Source organism: Sciurus vulgaris (assembly GCF_902686455.1).
Source record: "Sciurus vulgaris genome assembly, chromosome: 8".
Lineage (NCBI taxonomy): Eukaryota > Metazoa > Chordata > Mammalia > Rodentia > Sciuridae > Sciurus > Sciurus vulgaris.
The window spans coordinates 16,746,830-16,764,214 of NC_136468.1; the positions used below are offsets into that span (position 1 = coordinate 16,746,830).

A 17,385-nucleotide genomic window follows, 5' to 3' on the forward strand; every position below is an offset into this window, starting at 1 on the left:
GGGCAGACCTGGGAGGAAGGGGGGACGAGCTGGCACTCAGACTTGGCATTATCTCCCCTCTTGAAGGTCGTTGAGGCCATGGAGATCATGTTAATAGCTGTCGTGTCTCCTGTCATCCGCTGTGAATGGCAACTGGAGAATTGGCAGGTGGCATTCGTGACCACGGTGAGTATCTGCTTCCTGTGCCAGGAATGAGCTAGCCGAGGGCCTGGGCGCCCTTGCCTCCACCCACAGGGCTGCGGGCCAGGAGATGGCTCACTGCAGGGAGTGCTGGCTCCTACAGCTCACTGGGTTTCAGGCCAAAGCTCGCTTTGGACGCCTTTCTCCTCCCCACTAGGGTGCATGACCTTGATCTGCTTGCATTCCAGCCTAGAGCAAGAGACCAGAGAAAGGAGAGTCGGGAAAGCGACCCTTGTGTCTTGAGTTCATCATGGGCTAAGCTGGATGACCAGGAAGCTAATCAGTTGAGCCATAGTGACTTAGCAAATCACCCTCTTTGGGTTATAGCTCATTTGACTTTTCTCAAAGAAAAGCCTTATGAGTTGTATAACCACATTTTGCTACAAAGTGTAATTAAACATATTACCTAACATTCTTTCAAAAAGTAGGTAGTAAGTATGGATTAATTACCAATGGACTCTGCCTCTGTGTGTGTGTGTGTGTGTGTGTGTGTGTGTGTGTGTGTGTGTGTGTATGTGCCCGCGCGTGCATATGCAAAGATGCCCAAGCTTTGCTGACAGGAAGGGTGTCTGTTGGGAGACTGCAGAAAGTTCCAAGTTGCTCAAGCAGAAAGGGAGAAGTGGGAGAAACCAGGAGCGAGGTTTCCTTCATGGAAGGTGCCAGAAGCGCCACCAGTCTGCATAGACTCCATTCTGTCGGCCACTGTTCCCCAACATTGGGCCAAATTGCCTAAACCCTCCAAGCAAAAAATATTTGACACAAATGTGTATAACATTTTTCAAATTGCCATTTGTAGAGGAAAAGTCAAGTTTATGTAAAAGCATCATTGACTTCAGAGTCATGTTTCTCTAAGTGCGTAAGGAAGTACACTTTCTATCACGGCCCTCTGCTAAATCTCCTTTCTTAATCTTGAAAGAGGCTCCCGATACATGGAAATGTTGGAAGCCATGCTCTGGATAGTGGCAGCCACTTCAGGGCTTTAAAGAGGGATGTGGTCCATTTTCCAAGAGACGAGGCCAGAGGAGCAATGCCAGGGAGGTGGCAGCTGGAGTAATGGCAGAAAGCACAGGGGACTGTTCTGGAATCACTTAGGAGATGACATCAGAGAGATGCACGATGACAGGAGACAGGTTGATTTACTTGGGGGGAAGCTGGTTTTCATGAAGAGCAGACTTAATAGAAATATCACGAGCAAAGGTGCCCAAGCCTTGCTGACAGGAGGGGGTCTGGGAGGAGGATAGTGGTGACAAGATGGCAGTCAGATGGCAGTGGCCTTGAGGAGGAGAAGGCTCCCTGAGAATTAGCATCTGAAACTGGCAGTGGAAAATTCCAGAATTCCCCCTACCTGCAGGCTATGAGGGCCTGGGCAGAGGAGCAGCCCTGGCTGCAGGAGGCTGCCTGAGATGGGGTGTCCTAGTTTTCTACTCGGAGGCTTAACCAAATTTTGCTGTGAAATTTAATCTGCTCTGGGTACCAGGAAATAGTGCCCCTCAGCTGAGGAACTTCTCTGAGTCCTTCTTGAATAACATGAACCACGTGCCCAGTTGTGTTTCTTTCTGTGTGTTGTGAGTTGGGGCATCTGGAGCCAGGTTTATGCCCAGTCTTGGCTGCAAATCTATCCTTGTTCTTGTGGTTCTATTTCCCTTGTTAAATTCCTCTATAATTTTGTTGCACTGGTAACTTTTTTCTAAAGCTACCTCTAATATTAAAAAAAAAAAGTACTAGAGACTCATAATTCACCAAAGGTTATTCCTGAAAGCTCAGCCCTCGTCCCCATGCCAATCCAATAATTAGGACATGGTTTCGAGAAAAAGGAAAAAGAAGTTGTATTGCTTTGCTGGCAAAGGAGACACACAGGGTCTCCGGTCCCAGAGGCTGTGATCCTGCCCATGCTGTATTCCAGCTCTGCCCCAACGGGGCCCGCAATTCACTTGTTAACTTGGGAGATTTCTTAGATTTTCTGGGGTCATCCCTGAAGTCTGAATTACTGTTCCTGTGCTGTATGTGTGCCCAGGACAGATAACCCGCCCTAGGATGGGGAAGAAAGGTAATTCTGGTCCCCACTGGAGATCAGGAATGGGAAGATAAGGGAGAAGAGATAAATAGCATGTCCGTATTTAAAATGAGCCTCAGTTCGGAGCAGCAAATGCCATATTCAAAGCATGAAGCGGATCCCTGTTCCAAGGTCTTGGAATTGAAATAAAGTCATTTTCCCTGTTCTGCACAGAATCCATAGTCCTGGTTAGAAAGCATTACGTGTTGACCTTGCACCTTTAGGGTAACTTTACCTGTAAGTTTAACTGCTCTGCACCCCAGTGGGTTTGTAGGTAGATACATCTGGGCTCTTGAGAATGTCAGAGACCAATGCGACATCTGCGTCCGTCACTTCTGCAAAATCACATGATACATGTTCACAGCTCACATCTGCTGGGTTGTTGCAACAACATCTCCTAATTTTGCCTAAAGAGGTTCCTAAATCTGCAGAGAGTGGCTGATTCCTCCAGCTCCTGTTTGGTGGCTCACAGCTCAGATTTCTCTGGGTAAATAAGCTCACTTGAGATATGAGTGTCTGCTGAGTCCCTCCCCTCGTCCTGTCCTTCAGTCTGTCTTTCATCCTTTTGGTATGAGTCCTCTCTGGCTTTAGCAACTACCCCAGCTAGCTAACAACACAGGACAGATTAGGCCATGAAGCAGCATTTTTATAGCCCCTGGGCTAAGCAGCTCCTAACCTAACTCCAGCTCCACATTCTTCACCACCCGGCCTGGGCAGATGCTAATTGAGGATGTTTCTAGAATAAGTTTGGACTACCCATTGCTCAAAGGCCAGTGTGCAGAAGATGAGGGTTGGTAGAGCATACTTACCTGCCCAAATCCAAAGAATGGGCTCGGAGGCCATTCTTGGTACAGCGGAGCCAAGGTTTTAATGAGCAATCTTGCAAGATCGGTGGCTGGGTGAACAGGCATGCCCAGAGTGGTTACAGCCAGCATTTTTTTTTTTTTTTTTTTTTGGTGCGGGGGATTGAACCCAGGTCACTCAACCGCTGAGCCACATTACCTACCCTATTTTGTATTTTATCTAGAGACAGGGTCTCACTGAGTTGCTTAGAGTCTCTCTAAGTAGCTGAGGCTGGCTTTAACTCGAGGTCCTCCTGCCTCAGCCTCCCAAGCCACTGGGATCATAGGCGTGCGCCACTGCACCAGGCCTATAATAGGCATTTTCTCACTGGTTGATTACCGTGGTGTGCACAATCTTCCCAGATGTTGCCTAGGTTTTACTGTCTCCCTTTGGGTTGAAGAACTGTACCTTCAGTTGTCTCTATCCACTCTGTTCTCCTGTGGCAGGCGGGACGGCCTTGCTGGGGTGACTCGGTTTCTCTCTGTTGGTCAAGTCAGTCCCTTCGCCCACTTCCTGTGTGTATGGACTTTGAATTGGCCACATCCGGGTGTTAATCTCTGGTAACCACTCTGTTTTATTCCCCTCCAGCAGCTTTTCTTACATCCCTAGTAACTTTTATTTTATTTTTCCCAGTAATTTTACATTTCAAGTTAAATACTGTATTCTAGAAATGGCCACCAGACTTGCTATGGGAAGCAATCGGGTTTTTCCAAGGACTGGCATCTAGGAAGATGGGCTTAACTTCGAACCTCAATCTTGTGGGGATCAGGGGTGCCAAGGGCTTTTACAGGGAGGGAAAGGAGAGTCAGGGCAGGAAGACATACTGAGTGGGGGCTTCCTCATCCAGAACATGTGTCTCCTTTTTCCTTCTCTGAGTTAATGGACATCGACTTTCTGGGGCTACCGCCTGTGGTCACTTTTGTGATCCTGGGGATTGAACCCAGGATTATTTTACTCCTGAGCAAAAGCCCCAGCCCTTTTTATTTATTTATTTATTTATTTTAATTTTGAGACAGCATCTCACTAAGTGACTGAGGCTGGCCTCGAACTTGAGATCCTCCCACCTCAGCCTCCTGAGTATCTGGGATTACAGGTGTACATGGCCTCACTCACCCATTTTCTACAGTTCTTTTTAGATAAATTACTTTTCCACAAGTTAAACCTCACAGTCATTTACATGCTTCGTGTTCACTGACAAACAGAACTAAAGACGAGGGGGGATCACAAAGCTTCTGATACTCTGGGTTCTGTAATGCCAAGAGCGATTTAGCAGTTTGCATCTTCACTGTTCAGATAGCACTTCTCTTTAGAACTTGGAAAGTGGGGCAGGAGGGAGAGGAGGGCACAGGGGACAGCTCTGCCCAGGGTAGCTGCAGATCCACCGCCCTGGGATAACTAGGATTGTGGGTAAATTACATCCCTCACACTTGTGAATCAGGGAGTCAGTGCTGAAGAAAGGAACTTCATGTGGTGCTCAGATCAGAAGCAGAGGAGTCCTGCTTCATACTAAAAATAAGCACCTGGAGAAGAGAGCAGAACTCCAAGGGGCAGGTGAGGGTGTCCGTTCTGTGATGTCCCAAACAGGGTGACGGAATTGCAGGGCTTGCGAGCTTTGGGCTTAACGTGGACTTCTGAGTCAAGGTCTCTGCCCTAGAAAGTACAGAGCACAGGGCACGATCTTGGCTTATGTCATTGAGGAATATATAGGATGGCTTTGTTCATGGCTCCCTGGGGACAAAGCGCATTTGTCTCCCTCAGGACGGGAGGAAGGGAGAGAAGGAAGAGCAAGCCGCAGGGAGAAAGGCCTTCTCCCTGAAAAAGCGCTAGAAACAAAACACACACGTTTGTTTCCCTTTGATTATCCTGGAGGGGACCAGGCGGGGAGGCTTGGGAAGAAAAAAGCCAGAGCAGCTGGAAACGCTTGGGAGGCAGACAAACTCCGTGGGGCTGGCACGGACACCTGCTAGGAGGTCTGCGGCCACAACCCTGGTGGCGGGTTGAGGTGCTTGGGTTTTCCTCAGGGACTGACAAGCCACTGTGAGAATGAGAGGAAAATGAGCAGGTTTGCCGGGGGATTAATGTTTGGGGGAGTTGTTGGGTTGGGCTTTTTTCTTTTTCTTTTTGGTGCCAGGGATTGAACCCAGGGGCACTTAACCACTGAGTCACATCCCCAGCCATTTATATGTTTTATTTTGAGACAGGATCTCACTGAGTTGCTTAGGGCCTCGCTCAGTTACTGAGGCTGGTTTTGAACTTTGGATCCTCCTGCCTCAGACTCCCAGGCTGCTGGGATAATAGGTGTGCACCACCGCACCTGGCAAGTTTTTCTTTTCTTTTTTTTTAAATGGATGATTGATGTTGGCAGGAAGTTTACATTTGCTTGTAGTCGCATGAAGGAAAGATGGTTTTTATTGGCCACTGTCTGTGTTGGAATAAGGCGGAGTAGGAAGGAATAGAGAGTTCTTTTTCATTGGAATAGAAATTCACGACTGCAATCTGGAGACCATCTGGGAGCGTAGGCAAAGCAGTTACGTGAGTTACCTGCTCTGTGCACCTGGGGATTTGTTGTTGCTGTCTTAGGCCAGAGTAGGGCCTGACTCTGGGGAGTCCCAATACGCCAGGTCTAGTTACTTGCAAAAGGCAACTATGAAAAGGATTCATTATAAGTAACTTGGTGCACACCTGTAATCCCAGCGTCTCTAGAGCTGAGGCAGGAGCATCGCAAGTTCAAAGCCAGCCTCAGCAACTTAGGCCCCAAGTCACTTGGTAGACCCTGCCTCAAAATAAAAAGGGCTGAGGACGTGGCTTAGTGGTGAAGCGCCTTTGAGTTTGATCCCTAGTCGTCCCACCCCCCAAAATGAATTTAATATTCAGGATGGTTATGTCAGAATGCAAGGGGAGTCAAGGGGACTAGGGTGCTCAGCTCTGTCTTCCGAGGGGATTGACCCGAGCTTCAGGGTTTAGTTGGGGGTCAGAGGGGTCCCTGGTCGAGCTGTCTTGGTCAGACTGTGGTCTGGTTGATCATCTCAGGATGGTCGTGTAGCCCTTGTTCACGAAGAGGAAGTTGCTATTGCTGGAGGCTGAGGCAGGAGGATCACAAGTTTGAGGCCTGCCTCAGCGACTTAGACCCTATTTCAGGTGGTAGAGCACTCTTGGGTTCGATTCACAATACTGGGTCGGGTGGGGGTCACTGCAGCCTGGGGTGTGGTTTCAACTCTTGTCACAAGATTTTATCCTTTGGGCCTGTCGTTCCTGGAATCCAAGGTGACTACAGGAGGGAAGGACTCAGAGAAAGGACACACTAGAAAGGCAGGTTGGCCTTCGTCCCTTCAAGTGTAGGACAGGGCCTGGAGATCTCTAGCTGCTGCTTGGGGGTCGGGAACGGGATGTTATGAAAACTGGCAGCTGGCAGTCTGTTGATCATGACTCCGTGAGACTCTTGAAAAAACCTTCATCATCTTTATCTTGGCCCCTCAGCCTCGGAAGGGGAGGAGTACCAATTTAACCCGAGGTTTAAAGTAGCAAAGGACACAGCTGTGTTAGGGTCCCATTCCAACTAATCCCGGGAGAGTCAAAGTGAACACATGGTAATGCAAATCACACAGCGAGGTGTTATTAAAGCAAGCTCCAGCCTGGACCCAGCCAGCCCCTCAGACATACGATGGCTGGGGGGAGGGAGGGCCCCGAGGGGTGAGAAAACGCTCTATTTAACAGATTTCCAAGCATTCACACACAAAGACCTGTACGTTATTGGTTAAGATTTGAACAGCTAAACATTAGTCCTCCTCTGGTTGGGTCCTGCCAATCTATTTGATTCTCATTGGGTCCCACCAGAACTGAACGGTCCTAGAGGAAGAAGGGAGGAGGGAAGGGGTGAACTACGCAGGAGATGAGTCGGGGCTAGCCCCCCTGTCCTTGATAGATAAGGTTTCCAGGCAGCTGCACATTCCTCAGACAAATGTCTCTTAACAACCTCGATAAGCACGGGGCCCAGCAGGCCTGCTTGTGCTGTATTGGCTCTTGAGGGTGCAGTCGCAACTGCCTGCATCCTGGTGATGAAGACAGTGAGCTGCGCAGAGATCCACCCTGTTCTTAACAGCTGCAAAATGAAGGTGGAGATGCCAAGCTTTTGTCCCTCTTTCCATTAGCCACTGGACATCTGTAGGCCCACGTGGAGAGTCTGTGCTTTGAGCAAAAACAGTCCCAAGGCCTTGTCACAGCATCAGCCAGCAAGAGGCATACGCATTGTCCTTGAAGCCCCGAACATGTTAACTGGGCAGGGCAGTGAGGTCGGGGAAATGCCAGTCTTTAAGTTCCACCCCTCGTGGGTTTTCAGTCCACTCTTAATCAGGATGGACGGACGCTTCGTGCAATAAACAAACGTCATCTAGGAACTCTGATAGGGCATGATCGATCCTCCTCCCTCCCTGCAGATGGTGTTTTTTGGCTACATGGTATCCAGCATCCTCTTTGGCCTCCTGGCTGACAGATATGGCCGCTGGAAGGTAGGTGGGGCCTTGAGGGATTTGGAATTTTCTTCTGTGTGTTCTTTAGCTTTGTGTGTGCGTGTGTGTGTTCAAATGTTTCTCTGAACATCCAAGACAGAAACTGCAGACATTTCCTTCTGATAGCACATCCCTGAGGCCCAGGCAGGGCAGGTTGTCTTCGTTTTTCAACCGTTCCTGAGGTTTCTGTCCCCATTCCCAGTCCGTATACACACTTGAGGGATGTGCATAGTTAAAACTCATTCGAGTGTGGAAATTTGCAATATAAACAGGCAAACTCACATTAGTTAACTTTGTAATGTTTTGAAGCTAAACTGAAGCCCATATGCCTACTCAGATTAAACATCAAGGCATAAATTATCCTCAGAAAGAAAACTGTCTTCAGCGGCTTCCTGTGGGGCCCATCTGTAATCCCAGTGACTCCGGAGGCTGAGGCAAGAGGGTCACAAATTCTAGGGCAGCCTCAGCAACTTAGCAAGACCCTGTCTCAAAAATACATAAAAAGGGCCTTAGGGATGTGGTAAAGTGCCCTCGGTTCAATCTGCAGCACCAAAACCAAACAATCCCCTTCAAACCCTCAACCAACCAAAAAAAAAAAAGAGAAGGTCTTCTGATTACAAACCCAAACCCAGGGCCTTTTAAAAAATTTTTCTCCCTTGTTTGATTTCTAATGAAGCATAAGCGCAAAGGGAGAGAGCTCTAAGGAAAACATTAATAGAATTGTCTGTGTGTCTTAAAGTACATAAAATAGCAAACCTTATAAATTAACATAAAATCTTAAGCTTCTTAAAGAAAAATTGCAAAAGGCATTTTATGAAAGAAGACATACAACTGGTCAGGAAATTTACTCACAGAAGATAACCAAAGCAAAATGACATAGTGAAGTGTTTTTCCTTATCAAATTGATATTAAACATCAAGCCCATACCTACCTTTTAGGGAAGTGTTAAATATACAGCCAGTGCTGTTGATGTTGAAGGAAACTTACGTATGTTACCCGAAATTTGCCTTTTGTTGTTGTTGGTACTGGGGATTGAACCCAGGGTGCTCTACCACTGAGCCACATCCCCAGGCCTTTTTATTTTGAGACAGGGTCATGCTAAGTTCCTGAGGCTGGTCTCCAACTTGCGATCTTCCCTGCCTCAGTCTCCTGAGTCGCTGGGATTACAGGTGTGCACCACTATACCCAGCTCTAAATATGCCTCATTGACATAAAAATTATTTTTGAGATAAAAGTAATTAAGAAGCAGCAAGCAGAAGAAAAACTTTATCCTCTTCCTCTCATTTTTCTCCTTTAAAATTGGGATAAATTCTCCTTTGCTGGAGACAACGCCCGAATCTTTTTATCAGCCCATAGAGGGCGCCAGAGGCATCTCCCACAACCTGGCTCCATTATTTCCTCCTCTGTGTTTACCTTCCCCAACTGGAAGCCTAACTCTGCTTCCCTTTGGTCACTGCCCAGAGCTCTGATGTTCCTGGATGAAGGTGATATGTAAGCCTGAGTTCCGATCCATGCTTTGGGAAGCTTTGCTTCTCCCACGTGGTGTGCTCTGAACGTGTGAACAACCTTGTTTTGCTTTTTTCCTTATTCATCTGTTGTTGCAGGAGTCCATCTCAATGAAAAACTCACGGAGATCGAGGAAACATTTTCTTTCCTCCCTGACAGTATTTTCTGACTATCAGTTTGGCAGTATGAATTGAGAATCTTGAAAATATGTTATTCTAACCTGGTCATTTGCCTCCCAACAATTCTAGTTTACTGAGATTATTTGAGAGTCCACAGCGATCCATGTACAGATGTTGTCCCGATTTATTTTTCTAGTGAGAAAATCTGAAACAACCTCAGCGTTCAACAACAGGGTTTATAATAGGTTTATGTATTACATGACATAGGTTATACTTTGTATTATAAAGTGTAGTCAATTCTGAAATTTTTATTTTATTTATTTTGGTATTGGAGGTTGAACCCAGGGGCACTTTATGACTGAGCTATATGCCCAGTCCCTTTATTTTTTATTTTGAGATGGTCTTGCTAAATTGCTGAGGGTCTCATTAAATTGCTGAGGCTGGCCTTGAACTTGTGATCTTCCTTCTTCAGCCTCCAGAGTTGCTGGGAAGATCCTGGAATTTTTAAAGCCATTAAGAATTTATTTTCTGCTGGGTGTGGTACATGCCTGTAATCCCGGCCACCCAGGAGGCTGAGGCAGGAGGCTTGAAAGTTTATGGCCAGCGTGGGTAACTTAGTGAGACCCAGTCTCAAAATAAAAAAATAAAGGGGATGTAGCTCCACGGTAGAGTGCCCTGGGTTCAAGTCTCAGTATGGACGGCGGGGAGTTTTCTTTTACAAAAAAATAGGATACAACTGTAAGACCCCCAAAAAGGAGACCCCAACTCTGTCCTATGGATTGACGGCAACCCCAATCAACCGCAGGAGGCGTCACTTGATGCAAACCGCAAGAGGTGTTTATTCCAGCGCGCTGGGACCCAACTCATGACTCACACAGGAGTCGAGGAGTCGAGTCCAAAGCGAAAAATCTTGTAGGTTTATAAAGGCAGAGACCACACATCGGGAGGGGTCGCACATGAAAGGGAAAAAAAGGGGGAACAAAGCCGCCGGGAAATTCCAAAGGGGGTCTGGGTTTGCTGATAACATACAACATGTTTCACAATGTTTTACAACAGGGTGTAGATTCTGGTCAACAGTTTCTGGTAATCTTATATCCTATATATCTTAACTGTCTGAGCACTATCTGGCTTAATTTACCCTTTTACTCTCTGTCTGGGGCTGTTTCCTGGAACAGCTTTAAGGGCTTTGTTCCCATCACTGGGAGGGAGACCTTAGGGAGTTGAGATAAAACAGACAGCTTAAAAAAATGTCCATTCTTTCACAACTATAAACAGCATTTTCTCTAGATGGGAGGATCAAGGATGATCCGAATTATTTTCTTCCTTATTCTGTACTGCGAACTTGTATTATTTTATAATTAGAGAAAAATCTAATTCCTGGAGGTGTCTCCTTCTAATCATTCTAACGCAGTGTCTCACTGGGCTTTGAAGCCCAGTGAGTAGGGAAGGTCTATTTTTGCTTTCTGATGCACAACTGAGTTTGTCGCCTGTGAGTGGGGCACCTTAGGGCACTTCTGAAGAACATTCTGAACTTGGAAGGTCGGGGCTCTGGCACAAGAGACAGCCTGGGTGGCACTGCTGGTTGTGGGAGACCAGTGAGCTGCTACCCACCAGCTCCGAGAGGGAATCATCTGCTTGGGAATGCAAGTTCACCTGGTGCCGCTGGATCCTCTCGCCTCCCCGACCAAGGCAGGTTGAGTAACTAGCTGTCTTTTGTTGCTTCAGATTTTGCTCATCTCGTTCCTGTGGGGAGCCTATTTCTCCTTGCTGACCTCTTTCTCTCCCTCGTACATCTGGTTTGTCTTTCTGCGGACCATGGTGGGCTGCGGCGTGTCTGGCCATGCACAAGGGTAAAGGCTTGCCCAGAGGATCCCCAGGGAAGTGGGCATTCACCCCCACTCCGCTGTGCTCAATGGACTTTGGCATCACCAACTAGAAAATAAACAGCCTTGTGCTACTTGCTTTTGAGTTTTAAAATTTTGAAAATAATGGCTGCTTATTCCAGTGGGAGCAGTTTGCTCATCAAGATCATGCTTGACCTTGAGGCTAGTGGAGTGGTAGGTTGAACATGTGTTAGCTTTTTTGTTGTAAAGGCTAATTGTCACTTTTTGACCAGGAAAATTTTGGTAACTATATACTAATAAAAAGTGTTGCATTACGTAGATTAAAAAAAAAAAAAAAAAAAAAAAAAAAGTCCAGTGCTGGGGATATAGCTTGGCCCTGGGTTTAATCCCCAGTCTTCAAAAAAAAAAAAAAAAAAAAGTCCATTTTGGAATAAGTAGTTTAAAGCACTTTTGTCCTGTGACCTAAGACTGTACCAGAGTGAATTTGCAAAACAGGGTGAGATCATATTGAAATAGAAACATGATTCTCATCTGCTTCCTGCCCTTGGGTAAGTCGGCAGGGTCTGGATTTGAAAGTTGTTATGCTACGTGGGTTTGGGGGAACCTCCTTGAAATTAATAGGACCCCTCAGGCTATCCTCTCCTGTTCCTTGGAGCAAGTTACCTATAAAATATATTGGGGTATGTCAGAGCACCTGATAGTCTTCCTGTATAGAGGAAAGTATTGCTTTGCCCTGGGGCATAAGCTAAGCATCTGAGGCCTGGAGCCCTAAAGGAGTAGAAGCTAAGTGGAATCTTAAAATATCCCCCGGGGAACCGTCTAATAAAGATGTTAAAACCCAACCTTGCCTAATCTTAGCAGAGGAGAATGGATGAATATAATTCCATTTATTCCACTTACAAAACTAGCATGTGCTTAATTGGAAACCTCTGCTTTGACCCTCCTTAGTTGGAAAACTATTTACCTTCTCTTAGGTGTATTCTAATTTTCGGGTATGCTTTAGAAAAGGGAATCAGGTTTGGGCAAAAGAGGTCAGGCTACTATCTCTGACGTAGTAAAAGAGGGTTTAAAATAACTTTCAGAGTAAAAATGGCAACAGAGAAGCAAGCATAAATTCACTTCTCACTGTTTCTTATGTGGACTTCAGTTGTAGCAGTTACAAATGTGTGATATAAATTTTTTTCTTTTGGCTGTGCTGGGGATCAAATCCAGGGCCTTGCACGTGGTAGGCAAGGGCTGTACTGCTGAGCTAGTCCTGTAATAATTTTATTTTGATGTACAATGAATGATTATACTTTTGAATGCTTCATTTCTGTGACCAGATCGCTTTAAGAAAGGTAATTTGGTTTTATAAAACCAAGATAACTCTGTTTTTGCCCTTCTGGTTTAGGTTAATCATAAAGACTGAATTTTTGCCCACAAAGTATCGAGGCTACATGCTCCCCTTGTCTCAGGTAAGGTGAGATGGGAACTGGACCCGTCTTCGGCATCCACTGGCATGTGATGCTTGTGGGTCTTCGGGCTGGTTGATCTTTGGTTGGCACACTGCCTATTTTCTGGCACTAACTAAAAAGCATTGAGAATGCTTGAAGCTGGCAGTCAGATTCCAAGGGTTTCTGACCACTGGACTTACGTCATCCAGCGATGGTGCTTAGAATACAGTATCATCCTCTTCCATGATCAGGAAACATTCCGGAGTCTGGCTTCACTGGAATGACAGACATGCAGGAATGCGTCTGGGATCACCTTTCTCTCCCCTTTGGAGAAGGGAAGTAGCCATCAGTCCACCTCCCTCCCAAGGATTCTGATATCTGCAGATCCATCACTGACCCAGCCAGAGGCAATGTGTCTAATTGCCACATTAAAGCTGTTTCTCCTGGGGAGAAGACTGGGGCGCTCTCGAGTACTCAGGTCCAGGTTGACCATCGAGAGATTTTGCATCTGGAAGAAATGTCAATCTGGATACCCTGTGCCAGTTTCCATGCCCTCAGGATTCCAAAGTTTCCACCTATTGGGGGTTCCAGGAAAGAAACGACTCTGCCCACTGAAGCAGTCTGTATTTGGCAATAAGTAAAGCAGTAGAAGAAAGTTTTATCAAAATTTTTTGAGCCACGTGTGTGTGGTACATACCTATAATCCAGCTACTTGGGAGGCTGAGGCAAGAGGCCAGCCTCAGTAATTTAGAAGATCCTGAGTTCCAAAATAAGAGAGGGTAGGGGCCTGTGGATGTAGCTAAGGGGTAAGGTGCCCTGGGTTTCATTCCCAGTATAAAAGGGGAAAAAATTGACATTGAATTTGGGCAATAAAAATAACAAAAAAAAAATTAAGAAGAACCTGCAACACTAGGTAGACACTCTACATTATTCCCAGCTTCCTTCTTCAGAAGTGTGTTAAGATGGTTGCACACACTTTTAATACTTAGCATTTGGATTTTACACTGAAAATTATTTCAAGAGTAAAGCTCATCTGTGGACATTTTCATCTAATACCTTGGCATAACTCCTGGCTAGGTCCCTTTTTTGCTAGTCTTTTTTTTTTAATCTCCTTGGGTCATCTAGCCTATTCCAGTGGTTTTCTGTAGCTATAATATAGTTTTTCCCTTGGTATCCATGGAAGATGGGCTCTAGGACCCAGAGGATACCAAAATCCATGGGTGCTCAGGCTCCTTATGTGAAATGGTGTATTATTTGCATATGATGACTTAACAGACCTACACCCATGAATACCATGTGAATAACTGTTTTGCATTTAGGGACTGATGACAAAATCTACACATGCTGAGTATAGACACAGTTTGATCTTGAGTACTTTTGATACCTGGTTGGTTGAAATCACAGATGCAGATTCTGCTGATATGGAACCTGCAGGTATGGATGGCCAACTGGACTGACCCATGTTGTCTTTTCTCCAACTCCAAGAATCTGTTTCGATGACCAAGACCCCTCCTGAGACTCAGAGCCCAGAGGTCAATGTCCCGCACATTGATCTCCAGGGTTCCTCAGATACAGCCTGCTCACAGCTAGACTCTTCATCTTCCCCGAAGCCTCTGGTTCTGCATGTCCATTCTCAGGTCACAGCAAACAGGACCCCTCAGTCATCAGAGCCACAGACTTGGAAACCATTATGGACCCTCCCTTGCCCTCACCCCGGGCTGCTAACTCATCCCCCGTTGATGTAGCCTTGATCCAAGTATCCATCACCAAACATCATCACCGTTATCTCAAAACACGTGCCAAGTCCACTAGAGAATTCTGACATTTTGGTGAGATTCTGAAATCTCACCGGGAGCCACACCCCCTCTGGGTCTACTGCAGTTCCCTTATTTGTTGTCCCTTTTCATCCAAGTCACTATCACATTATTCTACTTCCTTTATAGCTCTAGTCACTTTATGATTTTTTTTTTGTAACGGAATTCTTTGAAAGAGTCACCCCTCAAGTGACTCCCCAAGGAATCTTCTGATGGGGTCCCTGCTCCACCTCTCTGAGGCAGTGGAGTTGCCATCATGCTCAGGGTAAAGCTGGGACTTGTTCCAACTTCTGACAGGGAGACCGGCCACCATGGGCTCTGTTATTTATGATATAAGATGATCTCCAAGGTATTACTTGTAAGTCCAAGAGTCAGTGTGGAGCGTTTTGTAGTCTGTGGTACCATTTGTGCAAAAAGAACACAACATACCCTCATCAGCTTGGGTGTGTCTAGAACAGCTTTGGAAGGACATAGAGGAAGCTGGCACCATTGATTCCTCTGGGAAGAGAAACCGGATGGCAGAGAACTAGGGGAAGAAAGCACTTTCGCCATTTTTTTTTCTTTTTTGGTGCCTTTTATAAATTATGACCCAATGAGCGCTTGACCTAGTGAAGGAAAGAAAGGTCAGTGTCTGAAACTCCCCAGGGTACCTTGTTCTTTAAACTACAGCGATAGTGCCGACTCACTCTCTCTCTCTAGCTGAGGCTCCAATTTACAGAAAACAAACGGAGTCCTGGAGAAGTGAGGTGACTTGTCCATTTCCTCCAGGTAGCGGAGGTGGTGCTGGGAGTAGAACCTGAACAGCTGCCCTTGGGGACTCCCATCCTATCCTTGAGCAATGCAGATGGCGGGCAAGGCAAGTGGATAGGAGGCATTTTAATCTTACGTCTCTGCCCAGGTTTTCTGGCTGGCTGGCTCCCTGCTCATCATTGGCCTGGCCTCCGTGGTCATCCCCACCATTGGGTGGCGCTGGCTCATCCGGATAGCCTCCATCCCTGGCATCATCCTCATCATGGCCTTCAAGGTGAGCAGGCTCCGTGGTCCTCTCCAGCTGGCCCACTCGCCTTTTTATCCCCCAAGTATCTTTCTCCCATCTATCATCTTCCGCTATTGGAGAGTGTCCCAACCTGCCTGCCCCTGGCCCTCCATCACCATTAGATGACCTGGCCCTACTGCTGCTGACCTCGCTCTACCTTGAGCACACGCCCTGGAATGCTGTTCACGTGTTCTTCGGCCACTGCCGGCCTGCCTGCTCGACCTCCTCCTCTCCCACTAGGCTGTGTGGGGCTCAGCTGCAGAACCGCCATCCTCCTTAACTTCCAATAGACTCTGTTCTTTGTTTAATGATAGGATTGGCCACTCAGCAGAACGGGGCTTTGATTCCTTTGTGTCACCTACCCTGTGGAATCAAAGAATTTCAGAACTCGGAGGGTCCTTGGTGGTCATTTTTTTTCCAACCCTCAATCCAATTTAGACATGCCTGGTGGCAGGTCTCTGCCAGAAGACTCCTGGCTTTGTGCATGTGACTCCTTTATAGATTTCTACAGTATGTCCCATGGCCCGGCAGCTCCAGCTGTCAAGGAGGTCTCCGTTATGACGAAAGACCTTATAAATTTACCTGCGGGTCTTACTGTTTTTTTCTGGAAAACCAGAGATCTCTCTGCTTGCCATGGCAGCCTTTGAGGATTTAAGGGACATCCTCCTAATTCTCCTCTCCCCTAGATAAACTTAGCACTTTCCAGTCTCTTCCATGACAGCTGCCCCTTTTCTTCTTCTAGACAATCCCAGTTGGTCAGTGTCTTCTGGGCAGCAGACGGTTGCTCAGAGTCCCCTGCCAGCACCTGGGGCCTGGGAGGGGGCGCTCAGCAGGCCTGTGGCTTCTCCATGCCGCCTCTGTTGCGTGGACGAGGACCTCATGGCTTTCTCAGCGAGCTGCCCTCCACAGCGGGATTCTGGTGGGTGAGGATCAGCTACATCCCCAGGGTCCGCTCTGCCTGTCTTCAAACCTAGAACTAAAGCCTGTGATGGATGTATGTTTTTTAAAAACCTAAATTAAACGCACACATTTAAATTTCATCCTTTGGTTTTAGCCCAGTGCTCCATTGCCCCAGACTTCCCTGCCCAGAGGCAAATCTCCAGGCGAATCCAGCAGATGGGCTGCCGCACTGTACACTGGCCAGCCGCTGCATACGTCCCCCACCTCGGGAAACAGGGCTGTGTCGTCGGAGGGAGCAGTGATGCTAGTTCTGGGTCTGTGACAGTCACAACTCTGGTGTCCTTTGTCATCTGTGCCCAGTTCATTCCTGAATCTGCTCGGTTCAATGTCTCCACCGGGAACACCCAGGCTGCCCTGGCTACCCTGCAGCGCATTGCCAGGATGAACCGCTCGGTCCTGCCGGAGGGGAGGCTGGTGGAGCCCATTCTGGTGAGTTCAGACCCCTGAGATCTGCCGCCCGCGGAGTGGGGAGGAGAAGCTTTACTAGCTCTCTAACCTCCTCCTGGAGGCAGGGGGTAGCCTGGGAGAGCAGAGCAGAGATGAGGCTCAGCTGAACTCCACTCTGCGCTGCTGTCATGCTGGTGAGTTACCCGACTTCATTCTCCTCAATACCATCCCAACGGAAGCACCTACCTTGTGGAACTTATCATGTGATGTGGCAATGTTGTTTTGCTTATGGAAGATTTTTTTCTGTTTCTGGGGATCAAACCAAGGGCCTCATGCGTGCTGGGCAGGTGCTCTACCTCTGAGCCACCTCCCTGACCCTTTTTACTGTACTTTTTGAGACGGGGTCTTGCTCAGTTGCTGAGGCTGGCCAGGAACTTTCAATCCACCTGCCTCGGCCTCCCAGGTAGGGGGATTACAGGCACGTACCACAGCATCTGGCTGGGAGATCGTTTTACAGTTTTCTTTTCTTTTATTGACCTTGTCTTATTTATTTTTGGTACTGGGGATTGAACCCAGGGGTGCTTTACCAGGAAGCTATGTCCCCTGTCCTTTTTATTTTTTGTTTTGAGACAGGCTTTCCCTAAGTTGCTGACAGTGTCACTGAGTGGCTGAGGCTGGCCTCAGACTTGGCAGCTCTCTCCCTTC

The 17,385-nt window shown here is 47.2% G+C and overlaps 1 protein-coding gene across 1 annotated transcript in view; it reads left to right on the plus strand.

The window, feature by feature from the left end:
* Positions 1–17,385, plus strand: part of SVOPL (SVOP like) — a 60,206-nt gene that overhangs the window by 17,643 nt on the left and 25,178 nt on the right. The window contains exons 4-9 of the mRNA XM_079150120.1: positions 67–165; positions 7,510–7,581; positions 10,932–11,056; positions 12,441–12,504; positions 15,196–15,321; positions 16,594–16,722. Of these exons, the coding sequence (XP_079006246.1) occupies positions 67–165; positions 7,510–7,581; positions 10,932–11,056; positions 12,441–12,504; positions 15,196–15,321; positions 16,594–16,722 (615 nt within the window). The remainder of the gene's footprint in view (positions 1–66; positions 166–7,509; positions 7,582–10,931; positions 11,057–12,440; positions 12,505–15,195; positions 15,322–16,593; positions 16,723–17,385) is intronic.